Source organism: Chrysemys picta, chromosome 4 (genome assembly GCF_011386835.1).
Source record: "Chrysemys picta bellii isolate R12L10 chromosome 4, ASM1138683v2, whole genome shotgun sequence".
Lineage (NCBI taxonomy): Eukaryota > Metazoa > Chordata > Testudines > Emydidae > Chrysemys > Chrysemys picta.
In genome coordinates, this window is record NC_088794.1 from 57418356 (window position 1) to 57445817 (window position 27462).

Genomic DNA, 27462 nt, shown 5'->3' on the forward strand with positions numbered 1-27462 from the left:
CCCAGCCTGTGCCACCCATAGAACTGTCAGCCAGCCGGGCCAAGGAATGGGAGGCCAGGCACGCCCACCACCCCAGGGCAGGATCCCATCTGCAGGTGGTGACTGGGGAAGGGGGACGGCCGGGTCACTTTACCTATCCCTCGTGTAGGGTCACAGCCTGGATCAGCCCTACGGCGGGATTTCGGAGACCTGGGTTTTTCCTCCCTGCTCTGCCATGCACGCCCAGGGTAACTCTGGGAACGTCCCTTGGTCTCTCTGGCCTCCGTTCCCCATCTGTACAATGAGGCGTGAGGATAAATACGGTAGATTGTTAGGTGCTTGCATATTAGGGTAAAGAGGGGCCTGTTAATATCGTAGATGGGGTGAAGCCTGTCCGTTCTACGCTGCTCTGCCAAGGAGGAGCCACTGCATAGCCCCTCTGGACCTGGGCCTTCAGGGGGCTCCCTCTGAGCCCACCCGTTCTCCTGCCCTGTAGTGACTGGGCTGGGCTCAATGCACCTGCCCTTCTGTTCTTGCCCCTTCCCCCGACTAGCCACCGGCACTAAATCCATTTCTCCTCCGCCGCCGCCTTCTGCTCAGTGCTTGCCCCTTCCATGCTGCACCCGCTCCCGGCAGGGGAGCAGTAGCTGGGCTGGCAATACACGGCTTGCTTGCAAAGCTAATCCAGGGCAAGGTGCAGAATTGGCTCTGGCTTCCCTGCCTTTGGGGACCTCCCGGCTCGGAGCCCTAATTAGCCCCTTTCTCCACTGGGGCAGGTCAATCTGTCAGTGACGACATCCCCCCGCCCACCCGGGCCAGGACTGACTTGCTGGGCTCTGGATAATTACCCTGCTTGGACTCTAGTCCCAGATAACTAGGGGGACAGCAGGGTCCCCAGACGTACGGACAGTGCTGGGTGACTGACGGACATGGCGATGGGGGGAACGCCAAGTGCGGTGAGCTGGCTCCTCGGCCTCCTGTCTGCTCTCTGAGAGCTTTTAAGGAGAGAGCAAGGCCTAGTGGGCATGGCCCAGAGCTAGGATGCCTGGGTTCTTTCTATTCCTGGTTCTGCCACTGGTTTGGTGCATGGCCTTGGGGAACTCACTGCTCCAGTCTGTGCCCTTAGCTAGGGATCATTGGGACAGCACGCTGGCACTGTGCTGCTCTGCGTGTGCTGGGGAGGGGAGGCCTTGAGGAGGGGGGGACCCAAGAGGCATTGGGGGGAGGTTGGGAGTACCTGGAGGAGAGGTAGGGGGACGACCCAGGAGGCATATGGGGGAGGTTGGGTTACCTGGAGTGAGCCAGGAGGTCCCAGGGGTCTGAGCACGGCCCCTGTGCACCCCGCAGTGGCGGGAGGTAAGTTGTGAAGCCCCGTGCCAGGCTCTGCAGCAAGCCTTGTGCCGCCCAGTAACCCGCTGCCCTGTCTCCCTCCCCCACAGCTCTACAACGAGGAGATCCTGGACCTGTTCGACAGTGCCCGAGACCCTGACTCCCGCCACCGCAAGTCCAACATCAAAATCCATGAGGATGCCAGCGGCAGCATCTACACCACAGGCGTCACCTCCCGCCTCATCAGCTCCCAGGATGAGGTGGGCGACGCCCGGGACCTGGCTGCTGCGGGGGGGTCGGCTGCTCTGGATCGCCGGAGAGCGGGCAGGGGCACAATGGAGGGGCCGGGTGCTGTGAGGGGCAGAGCCCCCAGTGACAACAAGGGGAGTCAGGTGCTAGCGTGCCCCAGCCCCAGGGCAGAAGCTCTCCTAGCCAGCTCTCCGAGGCTCTGGCTGCTGCCGCCCTGGGACAGACACACTCAGGGTGTGGCATTGACATGTGCCCGGCTGATGCGCCCCTGGGTGGCATCAGGGCACTGCACCAGGATGCCGAGCGCTTTAGATTTTCCTGTGGCGGCTTCGCGGTACAACTGTGCCCCTGGTCCCAAAGCTGGTCTGGAGTTGCGGAGGGGGATGGACTGTGAATGGATTTTCCCTCCCGCCCCCCCCAAACTGCTCTACTAGCCCCCCCCCCCTCGAAGGAGAATTGTCCCCCTGCTGATCCCAGCCTTCTCCTCTTGCCCACATTCAGCAGCCCCCCTTGCAGCAAGAAGGGAGCCCAGCTTGGACAGAGTTAACTGTCTCCTAGCAAGTCCACAGAGGGGAGGGATAGCTCAGTGGTTTGAGCATTGGCCTGCTAATCCCAGGGTTGTGAGTTCAATCCTTGAGGGAGTCATTTAGGAAACTGGGGTAAAAATCTTTCTGGGGATTGGTCCTGCTTTGAGCAGGGGGTTGGACTAGATGACCTCCTGAGGTCCCTTCCAACCCTGATATTCTATTATTCACTCCCCACCCCTTCAATCTGTGTGCTTGGATCCTTCCTTCTCTCCAGGCCCCCGCTTCTGCCCTCTGTGCCATATGGTGCAGGGCCTAGCGAGAGCCATCCCACTGGCATCCTCAGTGCCCATGTGCTCATCCCCTGCTACCCGAGGGCAGGTGTCTGGGCTCTATGCCCAGCCCTCCCATGCCCCCTTGTGTCGTTGGCACGTGGTACCTGTCTCCCATGGGAGCAGCGTCCTGGGGCGAAGGGGGGGTGGGAATGCAGCCCCCATCCTGTAGCGCCAGGGTGAGGGAAGCGCTCGCCTAGCACGCAGTACGAGACGTTAGTTAACCACGCGTCGCTGCAGGAGGCTCTGGTCCCGGGGGAGACGAGTCAGGCCCAAAGGCAGGACTGTGAGCACGTGAAGCCGGGACGCGTCTCTACTGCTGCCTCAAGCGGGTATCTCCTGGCACAAGCGCATGGAGGGGGTTGGTCCTGGAGAAGCCCTTGCCCCGTGCGTTGTCTGTGAGTGGGAATGTCTCCCAGCCATTGGGGATAGTAGAAACGACCCTCAGGACCTGGAGGTCAAATGCCTCCTCTGCTGCCCCTGGACACTTCGTGTGCAGCAGAGAGCACGGGGGGCAGCATGGATCAGTGCTTAGGACTCTGGGCTGGGCCCTGGGAGAGTTGGGTTGTTACCCACCGGGCCACTTGCTGCGGCGTAACCTTTGCAAGTCCCTTCTCTGTCAGCTGCGTGGGGCTGGGGCTGGGGTGGTCTCTCAGCGTTTGTACAGCACCTAGCACACCAGGGCCTCAGTCTGTAGAGTGTCACGTTACTCGCCATGGCTGTGCACGGATGGGTTCCCAATCCCTTCTCCGAGCACACAGACTCTGAGTTAGCCTCTGCCCTGGCCTCTTGCCTGGGGTTTGGCTTTCCTGGTAACTCGTGAGCGGGGCTGTTCCAGGGTCTCCCTGCAGTGCCTGCTCCCTTGTTCTCTGTGGCCACTGGGCAGGGATCTCCCACCGCGGGGCCCTGGCACCCAGGCCTGGATGGCTCGGCAGGAGAGCCTGCATGCCATGCAGGGGCTCGGCGGCCCCCATCCCAGGGTGACTATGGCACATTGACCTAGGGGGCCTTCCCCACTCTGGCATCTCCCCCCCTCCCAGCAGGCTGGGGTGGAAATTTCTTGGAACCCTTTCCTTGTTGTTGCAGCTGATCCAGTGCCTGAAGCAGGGAGCTCTGTCCCGCACAACCGCCAGCACCCAGATGAATGTCCAGAGCTCCCGCTCCCACGCCATCTTCACCATCCACCTGTGCCAAATGCGAGTCTGTGCCCAGCCCGACCTGGTGAGACTGCGCGAGAGGGACAGGGGAGCGCCCTTCGCCGCACAGCACGGCAGACGTGAGCCGCTGTCAGGCTAGTTCCTACATCTCCCTGCCACGTGCTGGTTGACAGCGGAGCCGCAGCGGGATGCTCTGCGAGGGGGCGGGTTGGGATCTATCTTAGCAGAGGGATAAAGCCCTGTTCCCCTGCGGGAGGCACTGACGCTGCAGCGTGTCTGCTTGCCAGGTGACCGGCCTTCCAGAGGGATCCCAGGCCACCAGCGAGTACGAGACCCTCACCGCCAAGTTCCACTTCGTCGACCTGGCTGGCTCGGAGAGGCTGAAGCGGACGGGAGCTACGGGCGAGAGAGCCAAGGAGGGCATCTCCATCAACTGCGGCCTGGTAGGCTCTTAGCGGGCAGAGGAGACTGGGACAGGCTGCAGTGGATATAAAGGGGCTGCTGGACACAGACAGACCCTGCCTGGCTCACTAGCTCCCAGACTGAACCACCATGGGTCACCACTAGGGGTCGCGCGGTGGACTCGGTGGTGAGGGATGGGACCACTAGCTGCGCTACCCAGCACTGTCCCCAGTAGGGGTAGATTCCTGGGTCTGGGGGCTCTGGAATAACGTGGAGGCAGGAGAGGGGCTGCACACTGGCTGGCTGGTATAGCTGCACTGACTGGCTGCTAGTGCATTGGTCCAGAGCCCCCCCGCTCCCTGGAAAGAGGTGGCTCTGATCACCCTGAGCTTTGTTTTCTACAGGGAGGGGCTCTCCCCAGCACGGGGGGAAAACTTAGTCCCTTCCATTTTTTGTTGGCAGCTGGCATTGGGAAACGTCATAAGCGCCCTTGGAGACCAGAGCAAGAAAGCGGTGCACGTACCCTACCGAGACTCCAAACTGACCCGGCTCCTCCAGGACTCCCTTGGGGGGAACAGGTAACAGGCACCCTGAGCCAGGGCGTGGGGTCACCCAGCGGGTGTCAGCTTCAGCTGGGTGTGTGTGACCCAGAATGGAAGAGCTGTGCCCTCGCTGGGTCTGCACCCTGGGAGTGTCGCCTGAGGCGGGTGGGGGATTTCTGAGTAACAGGAGGGCCGGTCGGGCTCAGGGATGGACCTGAAGTGCCGTGTGGGTTTCCTGGGGTGGTGCGTTGCTGAGGGTCCGGTGGAGTTTCCATGGTGACTTTTCGAAGGTAATTATCTCGGCTCTCTTGGTCCTGGGCCCCAGACGCAATTAGGCAGCTTTCGTGGAATTAGCTCTTGCAAAATGCGTCTGAGCCCTTCGTGATCTGGGACTTGGCAGCTGAGTTTCCCAGCACGGGATTGCTCTAATCCCTCCCCCTTCCTGTCTCAGTGATGCCCCGAATGCCCTGCCATGGGCTGCCCGGGGTGGCGACTCCCTGAACACCACTTTGTAATGAGCAGGGGAGGCCACCCAGGGTTCTCTTTGCCAGCGCAAAGCAGGCTGCTGCCTGAGCCACACTCCCAGCCTGTGCCGGCCCAGGGTGGAAGGGGCCAACGCCCCGTTTATAAAGTAAATAAAGGCCAAAGGGGGTTGTGGCTGGAGCTGCCAATAGGCACCCATGTGCCAGTGTTGGAAGTGGCTGATCTGACGTGGCCCAGGTGCTGCATTGTTTGATGGCAGCTCCAGCTGACCCCGTTGGCTCTCCGTCCTCCCTAGCCAAACCATCATGATCGCCTGCATCAGCCCCTCTGACCGGGACTTCATGGAGACCTTAAACACGCTCAAGTACACCAACCGGGCTCGCAACATCAAGAACAAGGTGGTGGTGAACCAGGACAAAACCAGCCAGCAGATCAGCGCCCTGCGGGCCGAGATCGCCCGCCTCCAGATGGAGCTCATGGAGTACAAGGCGGTAAGGGGCGGCTGAGCAGGTGAAGCCTCGTGTGTGTACGGCCCACTCGGGTCACCAGCGAGGATCGAACCCAGGACCTTCCACGCCGGCCCCTGCCGCTTGGGCTAATGGAGTAACTCCACTAACTGAGTTTGTGGCAGGCTGTTGTGGTTGCTGGGGCTGGCTGCTAGAGGGAGACCTACTTGCATGTACAAAGCCTGGGTATGACCTGGACTCCTTGCCGTCACAGGTTCAAATCCCAGCTGCAGCAACACCACCTCGAATGGCATGGGGAAAGTATTCCTGCCTCCCCTGCACAGATCTGGCCCCATGCTGTGTGTACAGCTACTCCTCTGCTGGCCTTGGCCAGCTCCATGCCCTCCTGGGTGCAGTGTATGCTGTGGCACTGGGCTCCACCCCAGAGATGACTGTGTTTCAGTGGTGCTGTAGTTTGTGGGTAGGATGCAAGGGACTATGGCGAGGTAGGCTGTTAAAGGGCTGTATGTCATGTCTGAACAGGGAGAAGGCTTCAGGGTATCTTTCGGAGCTGGGAAGGCACCTCCTGCTTTATATCCCTGTCCTGTGCGGCATATCCGACATCCTGCTTCATGCTGAGCTTGGCTGGACTGGTTTCCCAGGAGCACCAGCCCTTAGGCAGCCAGAGGTTGCTATTGAGCTGAGTCATGTATCTCCCCAGCCCGAGAGGAAGGATGGCCCAGTGGTCATGGCACTGGCCTGGGACTTGGGAGCCCTGTGGTCAAGTCCTTGCTCTGCCACAGACTCCCCGTGTGACCTTGGGCAACTCCCTTAGCCTCAGGGCCTCAATCCCCATCTGCCCAGCCGGGGTCAGAGCACTGCCCTGCCCCCTGGGGGTGCATGAGGGTAAATGCATTAAACTGGGAGGTGCTCAGCTCCTGCCATCATGGGGCTCAGATCAGTACCTTACCTGAGTAAAAGGCACTTACAGCATGTCAGCTGCTCCCTGTTTCTGCCTTCCCACGGGCACGCCTGCCATTTTTTGAGTCTCTGCCTTTTCCCTGCTCCTCTTGCTGTGACCCATCTTTAAGGTGACCATATTTCCCAAAGGGAAAACAGAACACCCCGTGGGGCTGGCCTGAGCCCCTCCTCCTCCGCACCCCCCACGGGGCTGCCTCGAGCCACTCGCCTGAGTCCCTCCCCCCATGTGGGGCTGGCCTGAGCCGCTCACGCGAGCCCCCCTCCCTATGTAGAGGGTAGACAGGGCTGGGGCGAGCAGCAAAGCACATACGGGATAGGCCGACTATTTCCCAAAGGCTGGGGCCAGCGTCACTGCTCACCCGAGCCCTGCCTGCCCCCCCGCTGGATCCCGGCCTCTCCCCCACTGCATGGGGCTGCTCGCCTCCCCCACGTTCCTCTGCACCCCACTACCTTGACAAAACTGGGTGTTTGTCCCGTTTGCCCTTGGAGACAAATGCCCACTTTCGCCAAAAAAAGAGTCAGGACGCCCGGGACATGGCTTAAAAAAAGGACTTGTCCCAGCCGAAACGGGACGTCGGGTTACCCTACCCATCTTTCTCAGTGTGGCACCATTGAGCGCGTGGCCGGCTGGGTTCCGCCAGGGCTGATGGACTCTGTGGCTTTGCCCTCTCTGCATCTCCCTTTCTCCTCTCCCCGCAGGGCAAGCGTGTGATCGGGGAGGACGGCGCCGAGGGCTACAGTGACTTGTTCCAGGAGAACGCCATGCTCCAGAAGGAGAACACCACCTTGCGCATGAGGGTGAAGGCCATGCAGGAGGCCATTGATGCCATCAACAGCCGGGTCACCCACCTGATGAGCCAGGAGGCTAATTTGATACTGGCTAAGGCAGGTGAGGATGGGCATCTCCGGAGAACGTGTATGCGAGGTGGGGCATGAGGATCGGTCCCACAAAAATTACAGCCACCCCAGAGCTCAGGTCCAAGGGCAGCTGAGTGGCAGCCCAGCTGCTAGGTGTTTCTGATCTAGTCCGTGATCCTAATTCTGTCCCTCCAGGTGATGGCAACGAGGCCATCGGCGCCCTGATTCAGAACTACATCCGGGAGATCGAGGAGCTCAGGTGGGTGTGGGTCACGTTCTCTCCTTCCGCCCATCTGGGGGGGCCGCGTATCGCGTGCAGCTTGAGAGGACCTGCAAAGAGGCAGTGCGGGCTAGCGGGGGGGGGCTGCTGACCTGGGGCTCTGGAGGCCCAGATTCCCTCTCTGGCTCTGCCGCTCCCGGCTGGGTGACTGGTGCCGCGGGCACTGGGTTCAAATAGTAGGCTGGCATCGCAGCTCTGCCAATGACCTCGGGCAAGTCACTTCCCCCTCTCTTGCCTTTGGTCTGATGCGACCATTTAGATTGTCGGTGCTTTGGGGCAGCGCCCGTCTCACGGGTGTGTGCAGCACCTGGCACAACAGGGACTCGATCCCGTCTCTCTCGGTGCTGCTGAAATATAAATAAAAGCCCACATTCGAGATGGAAATGTCTCCATCCTGTAGGGCATCCTGTCCGGCCCTTGTGCTCCCAAGCTTTCTCTGGAGCCTTGGCTGATCCAGACTTAAATGCCTCCCAGGGGTACATTGAAATGCAGTCTGATAGCTAGTGCTGCTCATAAATGTGGATTTCGTGCTGGAGAAACTGACAACCCTGGAGACAGGAATCCCCTTGCTCGTTCTGGGCCAGATTCTCAGCTGGTGTAAAATCAGCGTTGTCCCACTGGGGTCCCTGGAGCAATGCCGATTTACGCCCCTCCCGCTGAGGATCCAGACCCCCGTCCGTAATGCTAGAAAACAGAGGTTCCCCACCATGTCTAGCGCAGCCGCTGCTGAAGATTAACCCTTAGGCTGCCATGTCAGCGTATCACCGTGGCTGTTGAGAACTGGCTGTCGGCCATAGGGTTGCTTCTCTCCCGTTAGCGTTCAGACCTGGTGGGAAGCCCTGGGGCCTTTGTGACGTGGCCTGGGCTGCATTGCCATCTAAGTGAAGGCACTAAATCCGTGAAGTGGCATCTGCTGTGACTCTTTGCTCCCACGAGAGGCATGCAGATGGTTAGTGGTGGCCATGCCAGCTTTCCTTCCCTGCGATGTCCTTCTGCAGCACCCCTCCCCGGGAGCAGAGCCCTGAGCCCCTTTGACCGAGCTGAGCGAGGGCAGTTTAGGTTCCAGAAACACACTCTCCCGGTCACCCCTCCTTAGAGGTTGGCGGGCAGGGGGTGTATTTTCCCCTGGGGTGTTTGGACATCTGCCCAGGGCAGCAGATCTCGTAGCCAAAAGCCCCTCCGATCTCCAGGACAAAGCTCTTGGAGAGCGAAGCCATGAACGAGTCGCTCCGCCGGAGTCTGTCGCGGGTCTCCTCCAGGCCCCCGTACTCCCTGGGCTCGTCTCCAGGCCCAGGCCTGGGGGCGCTCAGCAGCCCCGTGGTCTCCATGGAGGCAGAGGCCACTGAAGTCCTCCGGCGGGCCAAGCAGGACCTGGAGCGGCTGAAGAAGGAGACCAAGCAGCGGAGGAAGAGGTGATGGCCAACTCCTTGCTGGGAACAGAGCGGGGAGGGGGGCTGTTGTGGGTGCTCCCACCCCTGGCTCTTCATTATTATGGCAGGACCATAGTTATTGGGATGCCCACTTCTCCCTTGGCTTCCAGCCCTGGCACCCTCCAGCCCCCATCAGCCCTGCTGGTCCAGACATTGTCCTGCCCCATCCCTAGGGGAAGCCAAAGCCATACAGCAGAGAATCAGGACTCCTGGGTTCTTTTCTCAGCTCTGCCTCTGACGTGCCACCTGACCTTGGGTGAGTCCCTTCCCCTCCTTGTGCCTCAGTCTCCCCATCTGGTAACACTGCCTGGCCCGTCTCTCTGGAGGGCAGTGAAGCTGGGTTCCTGAAGGGCTCTGAGATGGAGGGTGTTGGGGATGTATGGTCTAAGGGGACCGTGTGCCAGGGCTCCCCTGTCACCGGGGTTCATCCCGTCTCTTCCTGGCAGCCCGGAGAAGGAGGCCTTTAAGAAGAGGCCAAAGCTGCAGCAGGAGAACGGGGAGGAGACGGACGAGAACGAGGAGGTGAGGGAGGCTTCCCTCGTGGAGTGGGGGGTGGGAGCCCGATTGCTAGCCAGAATGCCAGCGACCTTCTCTGTGCCTCGCCGGCACTTGGGGCAGCTGTGTCCTGCCGCACCCTGGGAGGTGGGGCAAAGCCCAGCCTGTTTGTGGTAGTCGCAGGGGATCCGGGGGGCAGGGGCAGGGTTCATGACCACCCCCCATAGGGCAGCCAGTCTGCTGCTGTTTGGCCCCGCCTAGGTGTGGAGAGTGGGGGCAGGGCATGGCCGAGGATGGCGGGTAAGACAGTCCCCTCTGCCCCCTGGCAGTGCCCTGTGCCATCTGACACCCTGGCAACAGGTGGGGCAGGGCAATTAGCCACAGGCCTTTCCATGCAGCTGGGCTTTGTCCCGTGAACCGTGTCCCCTCTGCCCCAGCCGTCCCGGAGGTTCTCATCAGGTCCTTCATTTTCAGCTGCCATCTCAGTGGGGAGGGTGGGGGGAGCTCCCCAGACATGGCCCATTCCCTTTGCACACAGGGATCAGCCCTGCCCCTGGCCCCGGGTCAAACGTCCTCTCTCCTGCCTCTGCCTGGCACTGGTTTCCGAGGCAATCGCTTTAATTCACCCACATCTGGGGGTGGCGGATGGGGAGAGGCCTGAGCCCCTGCGACAATAGGAGAGGGGCCGAAGGCTCCTGATCTCTGCCCTAACCCTGCGCTTGTTTCCCAGGAGGAGGAGGAGCGGGAGGAGAGTGGCTGTGAGGATGAGGACGAGGATTCGGGCAGCGAGGAGAGCCTGGTGGACTCGGACTCCGATGCGGAGGAGAAGGGTAACTCGGAGGGCACGGCGCCCAGTTCTGTGCTTAGGCTGGGGCAGGGGATATCTGCAGTGACTCAGGGCTGTGCCCCTTTTGGGGAGGCGGGAGGCGGCTGCAGTGGGCCTGTAGGGTGAGCTGGGCAGGTCTTGGCTGGAGGTGCACGAGGTGCCAGTCAGGGTGCTAAGGTGGTCCGGCTCAGCTGGTGCTCAGTGGCACAGGCCTGGCTGCCAAGCTCTGTCCCTTCCTCCTCAGCCCCCCGCATTCGCCTCTGGGTACCCAGGCAAGGCTAAGACCGCAGGAGCGAGATGCCATCCCCTCTGAGTCCTGCCTCATCTGCCTCCTTTCCTCTGCAATGCCAGAGTCCATAGGGGACCCGTGAGCCAGGCACTGCCCCTCCCCTCTCCAGGCTGGCCCAGGGCTGCCTGGCTCTCTCCTCCTGACCTCCCGGGGGCTGCCTGGCTGACTGACTCTCCCCCCACCTCTAGTGGTGAATTTCCAGGCTGATCTGGCCGACCTGACCTGCGAGATCGAGATCAAGCAGAAGCTGATTGAGGAGCTGGAGAACAGCCAGCGGCGCCTGCAGACCCTCAAGCACCAGTACGAGGAGAAGCTAATCCTGCTGCAGAACAAGATCCGCGACACCCAGCTGGAGAGGGACCGGGTGCTGCAGAACCTCAGTACGGGCAGTGCCCCCTCCACCTCCCGGCTCATCCCACCGCACGGGTCCTCTGAGCCAGCGCTGGCAGGAGAAACCCTGGGGTTCTCCCGGCGCCCAGTGAGGCCCAAACTGGGCTGCTGCCCCCTGCATTCCATGTCCCTCTTGTGGTCCCCAGAGATTCCCGCTGGCTGCTCAGTGTCTGGCTTCCCAGCTCCTGGGATCAATCCTTCTCCTCGGCTGTGTGCCACTTGTCCCGCCTCTTGATCAGGGCTGGGCCTGGTGACCCCGTGACCTCCCAGCTGTGCAGCCCTGTGGGGAGACAGTGGGTGTAGGGTCCAGGGAAATTCCCTTCTCTCGGAGGAGCTCCAAGCTCTGACACACGTTAATGAGCTCTGCCCCCTTGCGAGACTGGGCCAGGCAAAGAGGCAAAACCATCTGGCATCTGCGGCCAAGCTCCCAGCTGCTCCCGACTTCCTCCCAGTGAGGAAACTGTGGCTCTCCAATGCAGGAGCAGCAGCGTAGCCTGCCCATGCAGAGAGCTCCATCTCGAGGGCTTTTCAGTCCTGGGCATCTTCCCCGAGTGGGGCAGCTGATGCTATAACTGAGACTTTAGTGATTGAGACACCTGCCCCCAGCTGAGTCCCACCAAACTCCTCTCAGCAGCATCCCCCTCTGGGCTGAACAGCAATGGCTGCCTGGAGGAGAACAGTGTGCACCCAGTCCCTGGAGCGGTGTGGTCCCTGGCACATGCCTGGCACTGCTCTGCTACCGGGGTTATTGGTCTAAAATAGGCCCATGGTTCTGGCTTGCAGGCAATGACTGGTCTGGGCTACTCGGCCATTGAACATCTCCTGAGCTGCTGGACCAGGCAGGCTTGTCCCTGGAGGCCAAGAGTTAATCTAAAGTGCCCCCCACTGAGGGTGCTTTCCCTGGGGGCCTGGTGGGTCCAGGGGGCAGCTGGGTGGGATGGAGCGTGATGGGCTTGGCCTAGCCTGGCACTCTGAGCGTCTCTGCGCCACCCCCTTCAGGCACCATGGAATGCTACACGGAGGAGAAGGCCAACAAGATCAAGGCGGACTACGAGAAGCGGCTGAAGGAGATGAATCGGGACCTGCAGAAGCTGCAGGCAGCCCAGAAGGAACATGCTCGCCTGCTCAAGAACCAGTCGCGCTATGAGCGGGAGCTCAAGAAGCTGCAGGCTGAGGTGGCAGAGATGAAGAAGGCGAAGGTACCTGGCTGGGCAGAGGAGGAGGGGGCTGGAGGGGCATGGCCTGCTTGTGCTAGCTCTTCAAACTGGGGAGGGACGGTGGATGGGCACAGCCCCTTGTGCACACTCCTTATGCTGGGTGTGGCTGTCGGGGGGCCCGCAGGTGGCACTGATGAAGCAGATGCGGGAGGAGCAGCAGCAGCGGAGGCGGCTGGTGGAGACCAAGCGGAATCGGGAGATCGCCCAGCTGAAGAAGGAGCAGCGCAGGCAGGAGGTGAGAACCCAGCTCCTCACCAGGGCTCTGCAGATAGGGCAGCTCTGGCTGGGGCCTGCGCCCCTCACTCGGCTCTGAGCTCCCACACCGGCTGGCCAGGGTGCAGTGGGGAGTGCGGGTTCTCCAAGGGGTCTGGGCCTTTCCTGGGGAGATGCCCCAAGCCAGGCTCCTTGGGACCAGATGGGGAGGGTGCTGGAGAGCCCTCGCTAATGCATGATGTGTCAGGTCCCCTCTCCTGTGCACAGGTGAGCAGTTACCTGGGTGAGCCAGCCTGCACCCAGAGTCCCTGACGCAGGGTGGGGCAGGGGCAGGGGAGCCCCTGTGACGGGGCAGGGCTGAGACAGGGAGTGGGGCCATTCAGGATATGGGGCAGCAGGGGAGCCCTGCAAAGCTGGGGCTGAGCCGCAGGGATGGCTGAGCAAGGCGATGGGAAATCTGGAGCAAGCGCTGCACCAACAGAGGACCGGATTCCACTCTCTATTACGCTCGTTGTAAATCTGGAGTAACTGCATTGACATTAGCGGAGTCGCTCCAGATTTGCACTGCTGCTGCTGCGATGTGAATCCAGCCGTCACCTGCATCAAGAACATTCCACGTTCAGTCCTGCCCTACCTCTGCTCGACAGTGTGTTAGAGCTCTTCCGGGTGCCTGGCCGCTGGGATCAGTGCCCGGCTTGGCCCCCAGGCCCGCTCCTCTCAGAGCCCGTGTTGGGCCACTGGCCGGCCAAGGCCTGCAGGTCAAGCCAGGAATGGGGCCGGCAGCATAGAACAGCGTAAAACCCTGCCTGGTTGGGGAGCTGCGTGCTGAGCACCCTGTGCGGAAACCAGCCACCCCACCGACTGTCTGGGGACTCCTCCTCCTGCTGAAGGCGCAGCATGTCCCCTCTCCCAACCACTGTCCATCTGTCTGTCTATCCCTTGAGATCAGCACCTGGTGGGGTGGCAGGTTCCGCCTTCCCCAGGTCAGAGGAGGTGATTGCTTCCTCTTGCATCTCTGGTTGCTGCTCAGGGCAGGTACAAATGCCACAGTGCTGCCATCGGTTACAGCAGAATAAATCCCGATTAGCCCCAGTTGCTCCAGGTTTTATACCGCTGCTGGTGAGATCAAAATCTGGCCCATGGCCTGCACTGAGAACATGCCATGTGCTGGCCCCAGGCAAGGGGGTGGGGGAGCCCTGGGTCCCCTCCCCTTCCCCCATTGCTGCCATGACCCCAGAACCTGGGTTCCTCTTTAGCGGCTCATGCCCGCTCAGGACTCGACTGAGGCTCGGCTTCTCTCCTGCGCAGTTTCAGATCCGGGCGCTGGAGTCTCAGAAGCGGCAGCAGGAAATCGTGCTGCGAAGGAAAACCCAGGAGGTGAGTGCCAGCCCCTGCACCTGCGGGCGTCTGGAGAGCCGCTCGTGGGGCTGTGACTGGGTGGGCGCTGAGGCCTGGCTCCTGGATCGGGCCGTTGACAGTGCAGGGCCCTGGGGCCTCTCCAGACGGAATAGTCCCCTCCGCTGTCCCAGTGGGTTGTGCTCCGCCAATGCTGGGTTGTTCCCAAAGCGCTGGCCCTGGGTGGGGTGGATTTCCCACAGAGCCTGGTGGTTTTATGGCCAGGAGTAACCAGGCAGGAGATGACAGTGATTGTGGGGGAGGAAACGCCTGCCTCCGGGGGCAGCTGATCTTCTGGGGTCACGAAGGAGGAATTCTCTGCATGCCATGTGCGACCGTGCACAACAGGCTGTGTCCCCCTCCCTCCTTCCTGGAGCTGGGTCCTGGCAGCCGAGTTGGTCACGTGACTCGTCCAGGCTGCCTCCTGCCCCAGCACCCGTACAGCTTGTGGGACGGTGCGGTGCTTCGATCCCAGCCTCTTCCCAGCCCCTCCTGATGCATGGTGGGAAACTGCTATCCACGGGTACCGGACCTTCACCCAGCCCAGATAGGCTCAGCTCTCTTGAAAGGTGCTCAGCTGCTCCCAGGCTCACTTTGCCACCTGAGAAGCGTTGGAGTCGCTCTGCCACTGGGGTGGCTGGGGGGCGATGCCCCCTGCGGGTGTTCCCAGGAGGCCCAGCCCTCAGGCACTGCTCTCACCCAGGTCTCTGCTCTGCGCCGCCTGGCCAAGCCCATGTCGGACCGGGTCTCTGGGAGGCTGAGTCAGAAGCCAGCCATGCTGGACTCAGGTGCGGAGGTGTCCGCCAGCACCACCTCCTCGGAACCGGAGTCCGGCTCTCGCTCAGTCTCCAGCATCGTGCGCCAGTGGAACCGGAAAATTGACCACTTCCTGGGAGACCCTTCGCCCTCCATGAATGAGGCTCGGCCCATCAGGTCAGACCAGTGCTTCCGAATCAGTGTCCCCCGTGGCCTCGTTCCCTGCTTGGCCCTCAGGTCCCGGGCTCCTGGGTGTTAGATGGGAGCGGAGTTCTGTGGGAACACGGGAAACAATCGCTCTATCATCGTGGGCGACTCTGCCATGTGATTTGACACGTGAGACTCTCCATATTGGCTGGAGGCAGACCTGATGTGTAAATGCCCCTCTGTCCTGAGCACTAGCGGGCGTGATGGCCGAGCGCCCGCCTGGTGGAAGCCCCCTGACCATGTCCCATCCCACTGCAGGAAGAAGTTCCCAAAGAAGGGGATGAGCCAGACCTTCAGCAAGGCGGCCCGGATCAAGTGGCAGTCGCTGGAGCGGTGCATCTTTGACGTCGTCATGCAGAGGATGACCATCGTCAACCTGGAGGTAGACATGGAGCGGCTGATCAAGGTGAGGTGTGGCGGGCAGTGCCCTGGTGGGGATTGGGCGGCCTGAGCATGACCGAGGGCCAGGAGTGCTGGGAGGCTGCTGGCACCTGGACAGCGCCGGCTGAGGCGTTTCCTTCCCACCCGCCCCCCAGAAACGCGAGGAGTTGGCGCTGCTGCAGGAGGCGCTGCAGGGGAAGAGGGGAAAGCTGCAGGCGGAGAGCCCGGAGGAGCAGAAGGGCCTGCAGGAGCTGAACGAGGAGATCGAGGTGCTGACAGCCAACATTGACTACATCAACGACAGCATCGCCGACTGCCAGGCCACCATCATGCAGCTGGAGGAGACCAAGGTGCCAGGGGAGGGGGCCTGCGGGCGGGGGTGAGGTGCAGGGGGTCTGTATATGGGGAGTTGGTCTCACGGGAGGGGGAGCAGGGGAGATCACCCCAAGGCATTGTATGCTGTAAGGGAAAGGGGGTGCTCTGGGGGCTGGTTGATAGTTGGGGTGGGGACTGGGCGTGAGCAGGAGGCTGGCTGGCTGGACTCTTCCTCTAGGCAGTTTAAGCATAAGGGGTGCAGGAGGCAGGTTTGCAGGGTCCTCTTGCTTTCTAAGCTCCAACTTCTGGGCTGAAACGTTGTGTCGTGGGTCACGCAGGGAGTCAGGGCCGAGCTGGCTCCCTGCTCTTAGCCCCCAGAGCTTGCCCCCTCCCTACAGAAACGTCACAGAGCAGCTGTTGCAGTCTGGCTGCTTTCTCTGCTTGTTTGCTGATGACGGCTGTATAAGGCCCAGTTCAGCAGGTGCCTGAGCACTCATGGGGCTGGTGCGATGGGCTGCTGTAGGCCCATGGGCGCCAGGCTAACGGACATGGCTGTGGCTTGGCTTGGACCAGCAGAGGCCAAGAATCAGCCGTCTTCAGCTGCACGGTCTGCAAGGCCGGGGCCAGGATTTAGGAAGCCCCTTATATATTGGTCCGTCACCGTCAGGGTCTCCATCGGTGCTGGATGGTTTATTTGTGGAAGGGACGGCTGCGGAGAGCATGATGTCCACCACCAGCTGCTAGGCCCAACAGCCCTGATGGGAGTTCTGCACATGCTGGAGTCAGTGGAAGCCCTGTCCGTACCATGGGACAAATGTACCCATGGTGTATCCAGTGCTGCGGGCAAGGCGTGGTCTAGCCACGCTCAATCCTGTCTGTGTGCACAGAAAAAACCAGGTCAGCACCAGGCTCCAGCCTGGGTCGCCGCCAGGCTCCAAACATGCTTAGAACATGGGCTTTCTCCATTCCCTGCGTATACGGCAACACAACCTCCTGTGAGAAACTGCCTCGACCCAGCCCAGTTCCACAGTGGCGTTCCTGTAGCCTAGACCGAAGCCAAGCACGGGGGGCAGCCCGGTATTCAGAGCCAACTCCAGGTGTAGCCAGGAGAGAGGGTTGAATATGCTGTTTGCTTTTGTAGGAAATCTCAAACCCTTTTAGTTTTTCTTTTGAAATTTCCCAGGGGGAAGAAAAAATCAGTTTCTCTCTCTCCCCGCCCCGCCCCCTGAGAAACTGGAATTTTTGTGGTTTTTGAAAATCAGTTTTGATGGTTTAAGGCGAAAAAATTGAGGGTCTTGGGAAAGAGTTTCCCTTTTCTGAAACCGCGAAGTTGTGCTGAAAGCTGTTGTCAAACATTGAGTCTCTTTTCTGATGTCAAATTTTTGTAAAGGGAGGGTGGGATTTTGACCAAAAAGGAAATTTTTGTTTAATCAAATATTTCCACAGAGAAACAATAGCCTAATAATGAGGCCTTTCTCCCTGGCACCTGTCGGGTGTCTGTGCTGCAAGGCAAACCCCACAGTACAAGTCTCAGAGCCTGGATCCATTGCCTTGGCTCGCAGGGCTACGGGGCTAAAAGGAAGAGTGTAGACATTCACACAAGGGCTGGAGCCTGGGCTCTGGAGGGTCTTGGAGCCCATGAGCGGGAATGTCTACACTGCTACTTTTAGCCCCGTAGTGCAAGCCCGAATCCTTTGGCCAGAGGCTCGCTGCTGTGGGTTTTTCTTTGCTGTGTGGACGCACCGTTAATGACATGGGGGGTCTGACCCAGGTTCAGCACAGTGTAGCTCTCTGCTCCTCTCCTAGCAGCTGGAGGTCATAAACAGGTTTTTAGTATATGTCTACGCTTAAAACCTTGCAGCTGTAGCAGATTAGGTGTAGACGCTCCCCGTCGGAGTAGGTAATCCACCTCCCAAGGAGGTGGCTGTTTAGTTTGGTCAGCAGAGCTACACTCTCCGGGATGGGGGCGGGGGGCGGGGGGGCAGGATTTTCATATCCTGGAGAGACATAGCTATGCTGGTATAAGTTCCCAGTGTAAACCTGCCCTTGGTCTGCTCTGGTCACCTGGCTAGCGAGCAGCTCCTGCCGTCCAGGCGGTAGAAGCTCCTCTTCTTTAGATCCGCAGGTGTGTGGTTCAGTCCCCATAGATGGCCCAATCAGGGGCCTGGTTCCAGGCACACATCCAGTGCGAGTGCTCATGCACAATATTGGCATGCAAGTCGTCGTCCCCGCCGCCTGCTCGCAGAGCGCCGGCGTCAGCCAGTCAAGAAACGCCCCCTGGTTCCATGGCGCTGGTGTCTCTCCTGGCCTTCTGCTTTCTGCCCTTCACCGCCCTCAGCGCCGTTCTAATTCCCCTCCCTCGGGGTCTCTCCTGCACCGTGGGAGGAGCTGGACTCCACCGACACCTCCGTGGTGATCAGCTCCTGCTCCTTGGCCGAGGCGCGCCTCCTGCTGGACAACTTCCTCAAGGCATCCATCGATAAGGTCAGGCAAAGGGCCTTCCAGTGGGGGTGCAGCTCTGGAGGGCGGGTCGCAGAACATGGGATCCCAGGAGGCCCCCTGTTAGGGTGGGATCACAATTGCTGCAGGTCAGGTTTGGAGCCAGAGCTATTTGGCTGCGCCTGGGGCATCCTTTGTGCGTGGGTGAGGGAGACTGAGAGGCCTGCCTGGCCTGTGTGCTGCTGGACCCAGGGAGGGGAATGGGGTACAAGCAGCAGCTGAGTGAGGCTGGTGTGGAACCTGCATCTGTGCCCAGGGACAGGGACTGAAGCCAGGAGCTGATTTCCCGTCCCACCCACTGGCCCGTCCTGTGTGCTGGACGGAAGGTAACCTCCTGCTCCCGCCAAACAGGGGCTGCAGGTGGCTCAGAAAGAAGCCCAGATTCGCCTGCTGGAAGAGCGCCTGAGACAAACGGATGTGACCGGCTCCTCCCAGAACCATGTGATCCTGGATGCCCTGCGGGAGAAAGCGGAGTCCCACCCCGAGCTGCAGGCGCTCATCCACAACATGCAGCAAGGTGGGTGCTGGGCTTTTCCCTCCTGGGGACCCCCGTGAGTACTGGGCATTGGCTGGCAAAGCAGCCAGCAGCGCTGATGTGGGGCCTGGGGCTGGCAGCAGCTGGGAAGGCTTGGGGTGTTTCCCTGCCCATACAGATGGCACGTCTGCCCATTGGGACAGATGGAGCCCACCCCAGGGCTCTTGGCATTGCTCTGACCCTGTGGGCAGGAGTGATAGGCCCGCTTCATCCAGACGTATCAGCCCACATGGTCACAGCCTGTCCAGCCGTGAGGATGCACTGATGGCGCTTTGGTGGCAAAGAGTTAATGATACGATAGCAGTGGTCTGGGGGAGTCCCAAGGACCTAAAGGGCCACACGCTGATTGGCGACCGCCTGCTGGCTGGCTCTGATCAGACCAGCCCAGTGCGGTGCCCTCCCACCCTCTGTCGTGTTGACGCACCCTTGTTGGCCGTTCCTTGTGCAGAGAACGGCTACGCCAGCACGGATGAGGAGATCTCGGAGTTCAGCCTGGCCTCGGAGCGGGTAGGGGGGTGAAGCTCCAGGGAGCCCAGCCCCAAGAGCAGTGAATGGCAGACGGTGACTCCCATGGCTGTCCCCAGGTACCGTCCCCGCTCTGCCTCAGGCCCGGCAGTCCCAGCTGGAGTCAGCCCCAGGCTCCTGCTGGGCTCGTGAAGCGACCAGGGCGAAGGCAGAGAGCTGCGATACCGGTGCAGTAGAACTTCACATGGGGCAGCATCTCCCTGGGCAGGGGCCCTATGCCAGACCTGTCTATAACCCCATTGATATGGAGGGGGGGTCTTTGGTCCCCCTCTACTGGCTGGACTTTGTCTCGGGGCTGCCCCTGAGCTGCCAAGCCTGGGCCTTTAGCTCAGGCAGAAGCAGCTGCTGTTGAGAGCCTGGGGTGGCAGATGCCCTCCCTGTAGGTGATCCAGCTGGAGGCTCGTCGTTACATTGCACTGCTAGAGCCCTCAGAACAGGCATGAAGCGGTGCCCTGGCCTTTAGCGTTGTGTGCGCACACGTGGCAGTGCCCGGTCCCCCGCTGGGCCCGTGGGGATCCCCTGGGGGGCTGGGTCTGTCACAGGCCCCACTAGCGGCCCTGGGCTCTTTAGCTCCTGCTGCTAGCTCTGGAGGGCCCTGGTTCAGGCCCCAGTGTGTTGGCCAAGATGGCGGCTGTCACACTGGCTGCCGGCAGAGGAGAATTTCACCTGCAGGGACGCTGCTGGGTGGGTTTGGCTGCAGTTATAAAGCGGGTCAGGTGAGTCCAGGGGGCTGCTAGCTGAGGACACTAAGCGGTCCCCAGGCGGTGGGGAAGCCATTTCCCAGTTGGCCCTACCCCAGTTCTGTGTGGCACTGGCTGTGCCATCGCACCTGCCCCTTCTGGGCCCTGCTCCCTCTCCCACTGTGCTCTGTGGGGAGATGCTGGCTGCTCACAGGTCCCGGTCCCCCTCAGGAGGTGACATGGCTGCTCTGGGTGGGGTGAGCTTTCTGCCAGGGGCCCGTAGGTGCTCCGATTGCTCCTGGTGCCAAGGGCTGTGACCCTTTGGAGGTGGGGTGGGGGTGCTCTCCAGTGGCAGCCTGTGGTTTCTATGGAGGAACGAGCCCACCTTAGGACTGCCTTTGATCGTCACGGGCCAGCCCCTGCACGGGTGCAAATTGGCCTAGCTGCCGTGGGGGCAGCAGAGCGGCTTTGATTTACAGCCCCCGAGGGCCTGGCCCTGTGGGAGCTGGTAGCAACCACCTCCCATCTGCCTCCCTGCAGAATCCCAGTTTGGCAGCGATGTTCTAACCTGGGGGAGCCCATGGCGCTGCCTGCAGCTCAGGACCAGCCTCTGGTCCCCATCCCGCCTGCTATCAGACCGCACGATAGCACAGAGCCGGACCGTGTCAGAACGCCCCAGCCGTACCCCAAAACCAGGAGTGCGGAACCTGAGGGGCTAGGTTGGATGGCTGGTGGCAGTGATGACAGGGGGGACCATGGGAAGATTAAATGAAGACTGGATGCAGGAATCCCCGGGCGAGGCCTCAGGCGTGCACTGTACTGGTCAGACTGGGTGATTGTAGCAGTCCCTTCTGGCTGAATGACTCCAGTCCAGCCTGAAAGATCTTGTGTTCGAGCCACGTGTCCCTTCCTGCTCCTCTGCCCCTTTCCTCTCTGGTTTTCTGTGTCCGCTCCTCCCTCTCTACCCCGCTAGCTTGGATGCAATAACAACACTCCACTCTCTGACTCCGCTGCTGCCTCTCTCATCCGGGATTTTTTCTCCCGTAATCCTGCTAATTTTCTGTCCCTAGGTCTGACGACAGCGATTCCTCTGTCTCGGAGGTACATACAACTTTCTATTGATTAGAACTCTCCTGCTTCTCGCATTTCCCTCCCCCTGCCCTGCATGCTGAATCCGTGCTGGCCAAACTCTGGGCCTTGCTTCTTTGCTAAATCTATTGGGACTCTGTCCTGGTGTTGCTCTTGCTCGCTGTGTGTCCCTCTTTCCTTCTCTCTGCTTCCCTGCATGGCCCTGGCATGCCGTGTCCGGCTGTGGAAGTCCCTTTCTGCCTCTGGTCTCCAGTGCCTTAAGGTCTGAGCCATCGTCTTGAAATGCAGTGCTGGGGGTTTAAGCGGATAGCGTACGGTGCTTTCACTGAATGGGGGCAGCTGCATGCTCTATTCTGCCTCGAGGGCAGGGCGGGTAGTGATGATATCTCGCGCTGTGTCTGGCCTAGCTGCAAGAGGCAGGGCAGGCCAGCTGTTGGAGCCGGTGGATGCTTGGAGGGTCCAGGCTATGATGCGCTTTTTTTTTTTTTTTTTTTTTTTTTGTCTTCTCTCGCACCTTCAGTTCAGACATCTCCAAGCACTTGACAAACGTGGCTTCAGCCTCCTAGCACCCATGGCGAGGCTGGTCAGGATTGTTATCCCTGGCTTGTGCCTCAGTTTCCCCATCTGCAAAGAGTAAACACCTGGGGTGCAGCCTCTTGGCACCGAGGATCCTGTGGCTGCTGCTGAGGCCTGTGCAGCCTCCCAGATATATTAGAGCAGCCTTGGGGTTGCTCTAACTCACTGCAACCTCCCAAAGGGCTGCTTGCCGGCTATGCCACAACCCAGAGTTCCCCTAATGGGGTGTGCTAAGGCCCTGGCTCTGCCCCCAGCATGCCTGGGTTTGCAACACGAGCCACATAGAACCAATTACGCTAGCCCAAGGCAGTGTCTGTGCCAGGACAACTCTCCTTCCCCCATTCCCTGCACATCAAAAGGGCCAGGCTGGCAGAGGAGCATCTCCCCACTGGCCTTTGGGTGCCTATTTGAGACACTGTGGGCCTGACTCTGACACCCTGAGCACCATCAGCTGGAGTAGTGGGTGCTCAGCGCCCCTCAAAAAATCCATTCCAACCATGCCACAAATGTGCCGTGTGACCCTGGGCTAGCCCTTTCCCCTCCCTTTGCCTCAGTGTCCCCACCTGTAATCCAACCCTGCTGGGAGGAGGGGAGGTGCTTAGAGATCCTGGCTGGGAAGCTGCTTTGGGGCTATCAACCCTCTCCATGATGGGCTCTTCCACCTGGGCTCTTTCCTCAGGGGTGTCGATTCTCATGTGCTCAGCGCTCTAGAACCTCCCTCTGAACTCTGCTCACAGCCCCATTGGCTGTTGCTGGGGCAAAGCCTAGAACTGGTTTGAGACAGGATTGTCTCCTGGCCAGGGAGCCAGGATTCCTGGGTTCTCTCCCTGTTCTCGGGGGATTGAGAACTCCTGGGCTCCGTTCCCAGCTCTGCCATTGATTCGATTGTGACCTGTTAAAAAGCCCTTCCCCATCTGCCAAAACAGGGTGAAGTTCATTGCAAAACTGGAATGGGTCAGATGGAGAGAGGGCGCTTCCCCCCCCGCTGGTCACAGGGTGGTGCCCTTATGCCCCACATAGCACGGCTGGAGCAGGGCCCCAGTTTGTTCAAGCCTGGAGGTTCGGTCCGGAGCCAGCCTGTCCCTGCTAGTCTCTGACTCCACAGGGGATGGGGCAGCGTGTGCCATGCAGCAGCCTGGACTCTGTTGGCTTCGGGATCTTGCCTGGATGGGGCACAGGGGCCACCCACAGCTCTCACGGCGGGAGGGGGGTAGCTCATCTGTGCCAGCAGCGAGATGGCCAGGGGGTGAAGCCCGTTTCGTTTCCAAGCCCCTGCCCCAAGCCAAGGCAGGGTCTGCACGAGTCCCTGAGCCCTTAGCACCAACGGGGTGTGACCTGCCCCGGGGGACCTGTCTGGGGAGCAGGCTGCCCGGCAGCTTCTGTCTGTGGTTTGCTTTGCTCCGGAGCCCCACTAGCAGGCCCTGGCAGCCTCGTGGGGCGGGATCTGGCTTCGTCCTGGGTCACCCAGCCAGCACCCTCCTGCTGACGCCCTTGCTCTCTCTCTCCCATGGAAGGGGCCTCATTAACCCCGTGGGCGGTGCCAGGAGCACCCGGACAGCCCCGCTGCAGTGCATCTCCGTGGCGGAAGGACACTCCAAGCCCGTTCTCTGCGTGGACGCCACCGACGAGCTGCTCTTCTCCGGATCCAAAGGTGCGCGCCTCAGGGGCGGGCCGGCTCCTGAGCTCTGGGTGTGATCGTTGGGGAGTGAGCCTGTTACCCAGGGGAGGGGCTGAGCCACCCCAAACTGCGGGGGCAGGACAGGAGCCTCTTGCTCAGACGGCACCGGCCTGCCTGAAAGCCACAACGGGCCGGTGCAGTTCTGGGTCCGCCCAGAAGAGTGCAGCAATGCTGCACGAGTCATTAGGCTGAACAGCTGTGTGGTGACATCCCTGAAGCGAGTTGTTGGGGCCTCTGCCCGGTTCCTAGTGGCCGAATGTTCACCTCGCACCTGGCACTAATAGACCCTCCCCCCGTTGGCAGGTCTGGCAGAGGTGCCAGGGGCTGGATGGGCCACAGGGACTGAGCTCCCCTGGGGCACTTGTGGGAGCAGGGGGAGGTGGGGTGGGGGGATAGAGGAAGCCATGAGGGTCCTTTGCTGAGGACGGGAAGGGTCCTGCAGTGTCATGTGCTCCTGCCTCCTCCCGCAGACCGGAGCTGCAAAATGTGGAACCTGGTGACGGGCCAGGAAATCGCCTCGCTGAAGGGCCACCCCAATAATGTGGTATCCATCAAGTACTGCAGCCACTCAGGGTTGGTCTTCACTGTCTCCACCTCCTACATCAAGGTGTGGGACATCCGGGACTCAGCCAAGTGCGTCCGCACCCTCACGTAAGTACCTGACGCACCGAGCTCAACGTGCTGCCCTGCCAGCGTTCTGCACTCAGGGCAGCATTGCAAAGGCCAGGAGGCCGGGCCGGTCTGCAGGGCTGAGTCTAGGAATGCTGCAATGCTGGTCGCTGTAGCCTGGCCTGGCTTGTGGAGGCTCCGTGGCTTGGTGCTCTGCTCTCAGGGCAGTTGCTCCTCTCGTCTGTTTCGGGGGGCACTGTGCACCCTACAGTTGCTTTGATCAGGGATGGGTAATGACCCATCTGCAGCTGCCAGCACCGTTTCCAGACCCCAGCAAATCAGCCCCTCTCTCTGGTGCCCAGCCACAGACTGAGACTTCTCTTTTAGGCCTCCCCAGGCCTAAAATCTGACTGGCGGGATCAGGAGCGGCGCCAGGGTTTTTGGCGCCCTAGGCGGGGGTCCTTCCCTGCTCCTGGTCGTCGTTGGCAATTCAGCGGTCGGGGGGGTCCTTCCACGCTCCCGGTCTTCGGGGCACTTCGGTGGCGGGTCCTGGAACGAGTGAAGGACCCACCGCAGAATTGCCGCCAAACACCCAGAGCGCGGAAGGACCCCCTGCCACAAAATTGCCACCCCCCCAAATCCTGGTGCCCTAGGCGACCGCCTAGGTAGCCTAAATGGAAGCGCCAGCCCTTGGCGGGAACATGCCTGGGCTGCCTGTCAACATCAACTCCAGGCCAGGGGTGAGGTTTGTGACGCTGGCACACCTGCTGGTATGGGTCTGGCTGGCTGCGTGGCAAGGCACCTCCCTTGGGAGCACCCCCCGAAAGCTGCTGCCTGGGTCACCCTTGCTGTGCCATTGCTCCTGGCTTGAGGGAACATGGGGCTGAGCGGGGATCTCATCCTGGCACCACTGGCACTGCATGTGGCCAGGAAGGGGCGTTGCTTCCCCCTATAGATGGCTGGGGACAGACGCTGTCCAGCCTTCTAATCAGTCCACAACGGGCTAGATCTTCCATTCAACACTGTGTAAATTGCCCCCTCCCTCCCCCGAGGGTCTCTGCCTTGAGGCTCACCTGTTTGTCTCTTCGGCTTAGCTCTTCGGGTCAGGTGATCTCCGGGGACGCCTGTGCCGGGACCACCACCCGCACCATCGCCAGCCTGCAGGGCGAGCACCAGATCAACCAGATCGCGCTCAACCCCAACGGCACCATGCTCTACGCTGCCGCCGGGAACTCCGTCCGCATCTGGGAGCTCAACAGGTCCGGGCGGGGCTAACTTGGGCCTCCAGGCGAGGGCAGCTCTTGTGGGGAGGCAGACGGGTGCTGCGTAGGCAGAGGGAGCAGTCGTTCTGGGCTGAGCGGGGGCCCGCTCCCTCCCAGCTGGAAGTTGTGTTATTGAGGCAGGGGCGGATTTGGACTGGCACCGGGGGAAGCTGCATTGGCACAAACCCCAGCGTGGAGCAGCTTAGCCTGTTTGCTCCTGGGCTTTGCACTACATCAGCCTCAGCAGCTGCTGATCACGCCCAAGGGTGGCTGAAAGCAGGACCCAGTGCTCCTCTCCCAGCTGCAGCCCCTAGGGCAGGGGTGGGGAACCTTTTCTCTGTCACTGGCCATTGACCCACAGAAAAAATCAATCACGGGCCACTCACCTGCCAGGGGGGCGCGGAGGCTTGGGGCTTCCCCTGCAGCGGGTGGTGGGAGAGGGCGCCACGGGCCAGATGAAATTAACCAACGGGCTGGATCCAGCCTGCGAGCCGTAGCTCTCCCCGCTCCTGCCTTAGGGACTCAGAGGACAAGCCGGTCACCCCCTGACACTGCACCTGAGCCCAGCTCCCCGCCCCTAGCCCAAGGCCACGATCACGGCCCATGGTGCTGAGGGGTGTGGTATCCCCAAGATTGCTCCGTGCTCTGCACCCCGGAGCCCGAGGTTCCCACTTCTGCTTGGGATGGTGGAGAGGGGCCTGGGGCTGGGAGGGTCCCTGCTGGGAGCCTTGGAGACTGGGCCAGCGAAGGGCCTGCAGGAACAAGCGCCTCCTGCTGAGCGCACCCCAGACCCTGACGCCCCGGGCTCCTGCTTGTAGGTTGCAGCCTATCGGGAAGCTGACCGGCCACATCGGGCCTGTGATGTGTCTCACTGTGAACCAGACTGCGAGCAACCATGACCTGGTCGTCACCGGCTCCAAGGATCACTACGTCAAGGTACCCTGGGACCCTCCCTCCCTCCCGCTCACAGGCAGCACAAGGGGCCTTTGAGCCCAGGAACTGCTGCTTGTGCCAGCCCTCCCCACCCCCATGCATAGCCGCTCTCCCGTAGGTGCCAGCTACAGGGGCTCGCTGCCCACCAAAGGCCTGGCGAGGAGGGGACATGCTGGGTGGGGTTGTCCAGAGCGCCCAGCGTCGGCCTAACTCTGCTCCCATGGGGGGCGGGAAGGAGCCGTCCCGTTGATCTCAACGGGTGCAGAGGGAGGCCAGTACTGAGCACATTTGCAAATGCCACCAGGGTCTGAGAAATGCCATGAGCCCCCCAGCGCTCGTGGCCTGAAGGACCTGGTGGCTTTGCAGCTGGCCAGCGTTCCTGTCCCCACACCTGCCAGGTGTGTCTGTGGGTCACGGGGAGCAGGGTCTGTGCACTGCCCCTAAGAGCGTCCTGGAACCCAGATCCGGGAAATGCTGGAGGAGCTGCCATGTCTCAAAGTGCTGGGCAGCTCGGCAGCCGTGGAGACCAGAATTCCAGGTGCCCGGCCCAGGCCTTCCCTCGCACCCCCCGCTTCCTCCTGACGCCTCACGCGTGGAAGGTGGAACCCACCTCCTCCTGCCCTCTGTGGCCTCTGCTGAACCTGCTGCCAAGGAGGCTATTTTGTTTTTGCAACGTGGCCCCTGCCAGCCGGATGCTGAGCTGCGTCCGCATGTTGGCCACCAAACCATTGGAGGAGGCGGAGATTTCCAGTCCCAGCTGAGCCGGGCGAGGTTCGAACCCACGACCTGTATCTCAGCCCTAGTGCTGAGCCATCGTGTCCCCACATGGCCTCTGCCCAAGGATCCCAGCGTGGCGTAAGCAGGCAGAACCCTGCCGCTGCCAATCCATCCCTGTCTCATTTCACTGGGCCGTGGCTCAGCATCCCAGTGGTAGCTGTGTGGTCGGACGCTCTCGCCATCCCCCTGCCTTGCTGAAAGGGCTGTTGCTGGCCTAATGACCTGAGAGCGGCTGGTCTCCTCCTTTGCCACCGGGGTTCACAGCAGCTGCCCTCCTGGCTGTTGCCTTGCAGATGTTTGAGATTGCAGACAGCGTGGTGGGGAACGTCGGTCCCACCCATAACTTCGAGCCCCCGCACTACGACGGCATCGAGTGTCTGGCCATCCAGGGCGACGTGCTCTTCAGCGGCTCCAGGGACAACGGGATCAAGAAGTGGGACTTGGAGCAGCAGGAGCTCCTCCAGGTACGGAGGGGGACGAGCAGGAAGGCCCTGCTGCTGGGCGGGGGGCAGAGAGATGGGCTAGACCCGCAGCGTGCCGTTTTGAGGGCCGGTGCCAGGGTCTGGAGCGAGGACTTAGAACCTGCTGGAGAGTCACTGTCCAGTCTGGAGCGTGCTCCCGCCATGCTGGGGGCAGAGGATCAGAGAGCAGACACAGGGACCCCATGCCTACGTTGCACATGGGGCCTCCAGGCAATGGAAGAGCCCCGGGGGTTGCAAACGACAGTGGCTGGCAGGGTGGGTCCCGAAGGCAGTTTGCAGCCGTGGGCAATGCACGGTAGCCAGTTCTATAGGGCTGGGCCCCACCTGCTGTGGCTAAAGGG

The 27462-nt window shown here is 61.2% G+C and overlaps 1 protein-coding gene across 1 annotated transcript in view; it reads left to right on the top strand.

Moving 5' to 3' along the window:
* The window catches only part of LOC135983263 (kinesin-like protein KIF21B), a 45294-nt gene that overhangs the window by 6385 nt on the left and 11447 nt on the right, over window positions 1-27462 (top strand). The window contains exons 4-29 of the mRNA XM_065594072.1: window positions 1419-1568; window positions 3500-3634; window positions 3858-4013; window positions 4435-4550; window positions 5293-5488; window positions 7124-7313; window positions 7478-7541; window positions 8753-8974; window positions 9439-9514; window positions 10218-10317; window positions 10791-10982; window positions 11992-12191; window positions 12334-12444; window positions 13731-13799; window positions 14521-14750; window positions 15039-15186; window positions 15317-15511; window positions 17862-17960; window positions 18327-18492; window positions 18959-19017; window positions 19606-19751; window positions 22895-23031; window positions 23529-23709; window positions 24762-24926; window positions 25748-25865; window positions 26933-27103. Of these exons, the coding sequence (XP_065450144.1) occupies window positions 1419-1568; window positions 3500-3634; window positions 3858-4013; window positions 4435-4550; window positions 5293-5488; window positions 7124-7313; window positions 7478-7541; window positions 8753-8974; window positions 9439-9514; window positions 10218-10317; window positions 10791-10982; window positions 11992-12191; window positions 12334-12444; window positions 13731-13799; window positions 14521-14750; window positions 15039-15186; window positions 15317-15511; window positions 17862-17960; window positions 18327-18492; window positions 18959-19017; window positions 19606-19751; window positions 22895-23031; window positions 23529-23709; window positions 24762-24926; window positions 25748-25865; window positions 26933-27103 (3792 nt within the window). The remainder of the gene's footprint in view (window positions 1-1418; window positions 1569-3499; window positions 3635-3857; window positions 4014-4434; window positions 4551-5292; window positions 5489-7123; window positions 7314-7477; window positions 7542-8752; window positions 8975-9438; window positions 9515-10217; window positions 10318-10790; window positions 10983-11991; window positions 12192-12333; window positions 12445-13730; window positions 13800-14520; window positions 14751-15038; window positions 15187-15316; window positions 15512-17861; window positions 17961-18326; window positions 18493-18958; window positions 19018-19605; window positions 19752-22894; window positions 23032-23528; window positions 23710-24761; window positions 24927-25747; window positions 25866-26932; window positions 27104-27462) is intronic.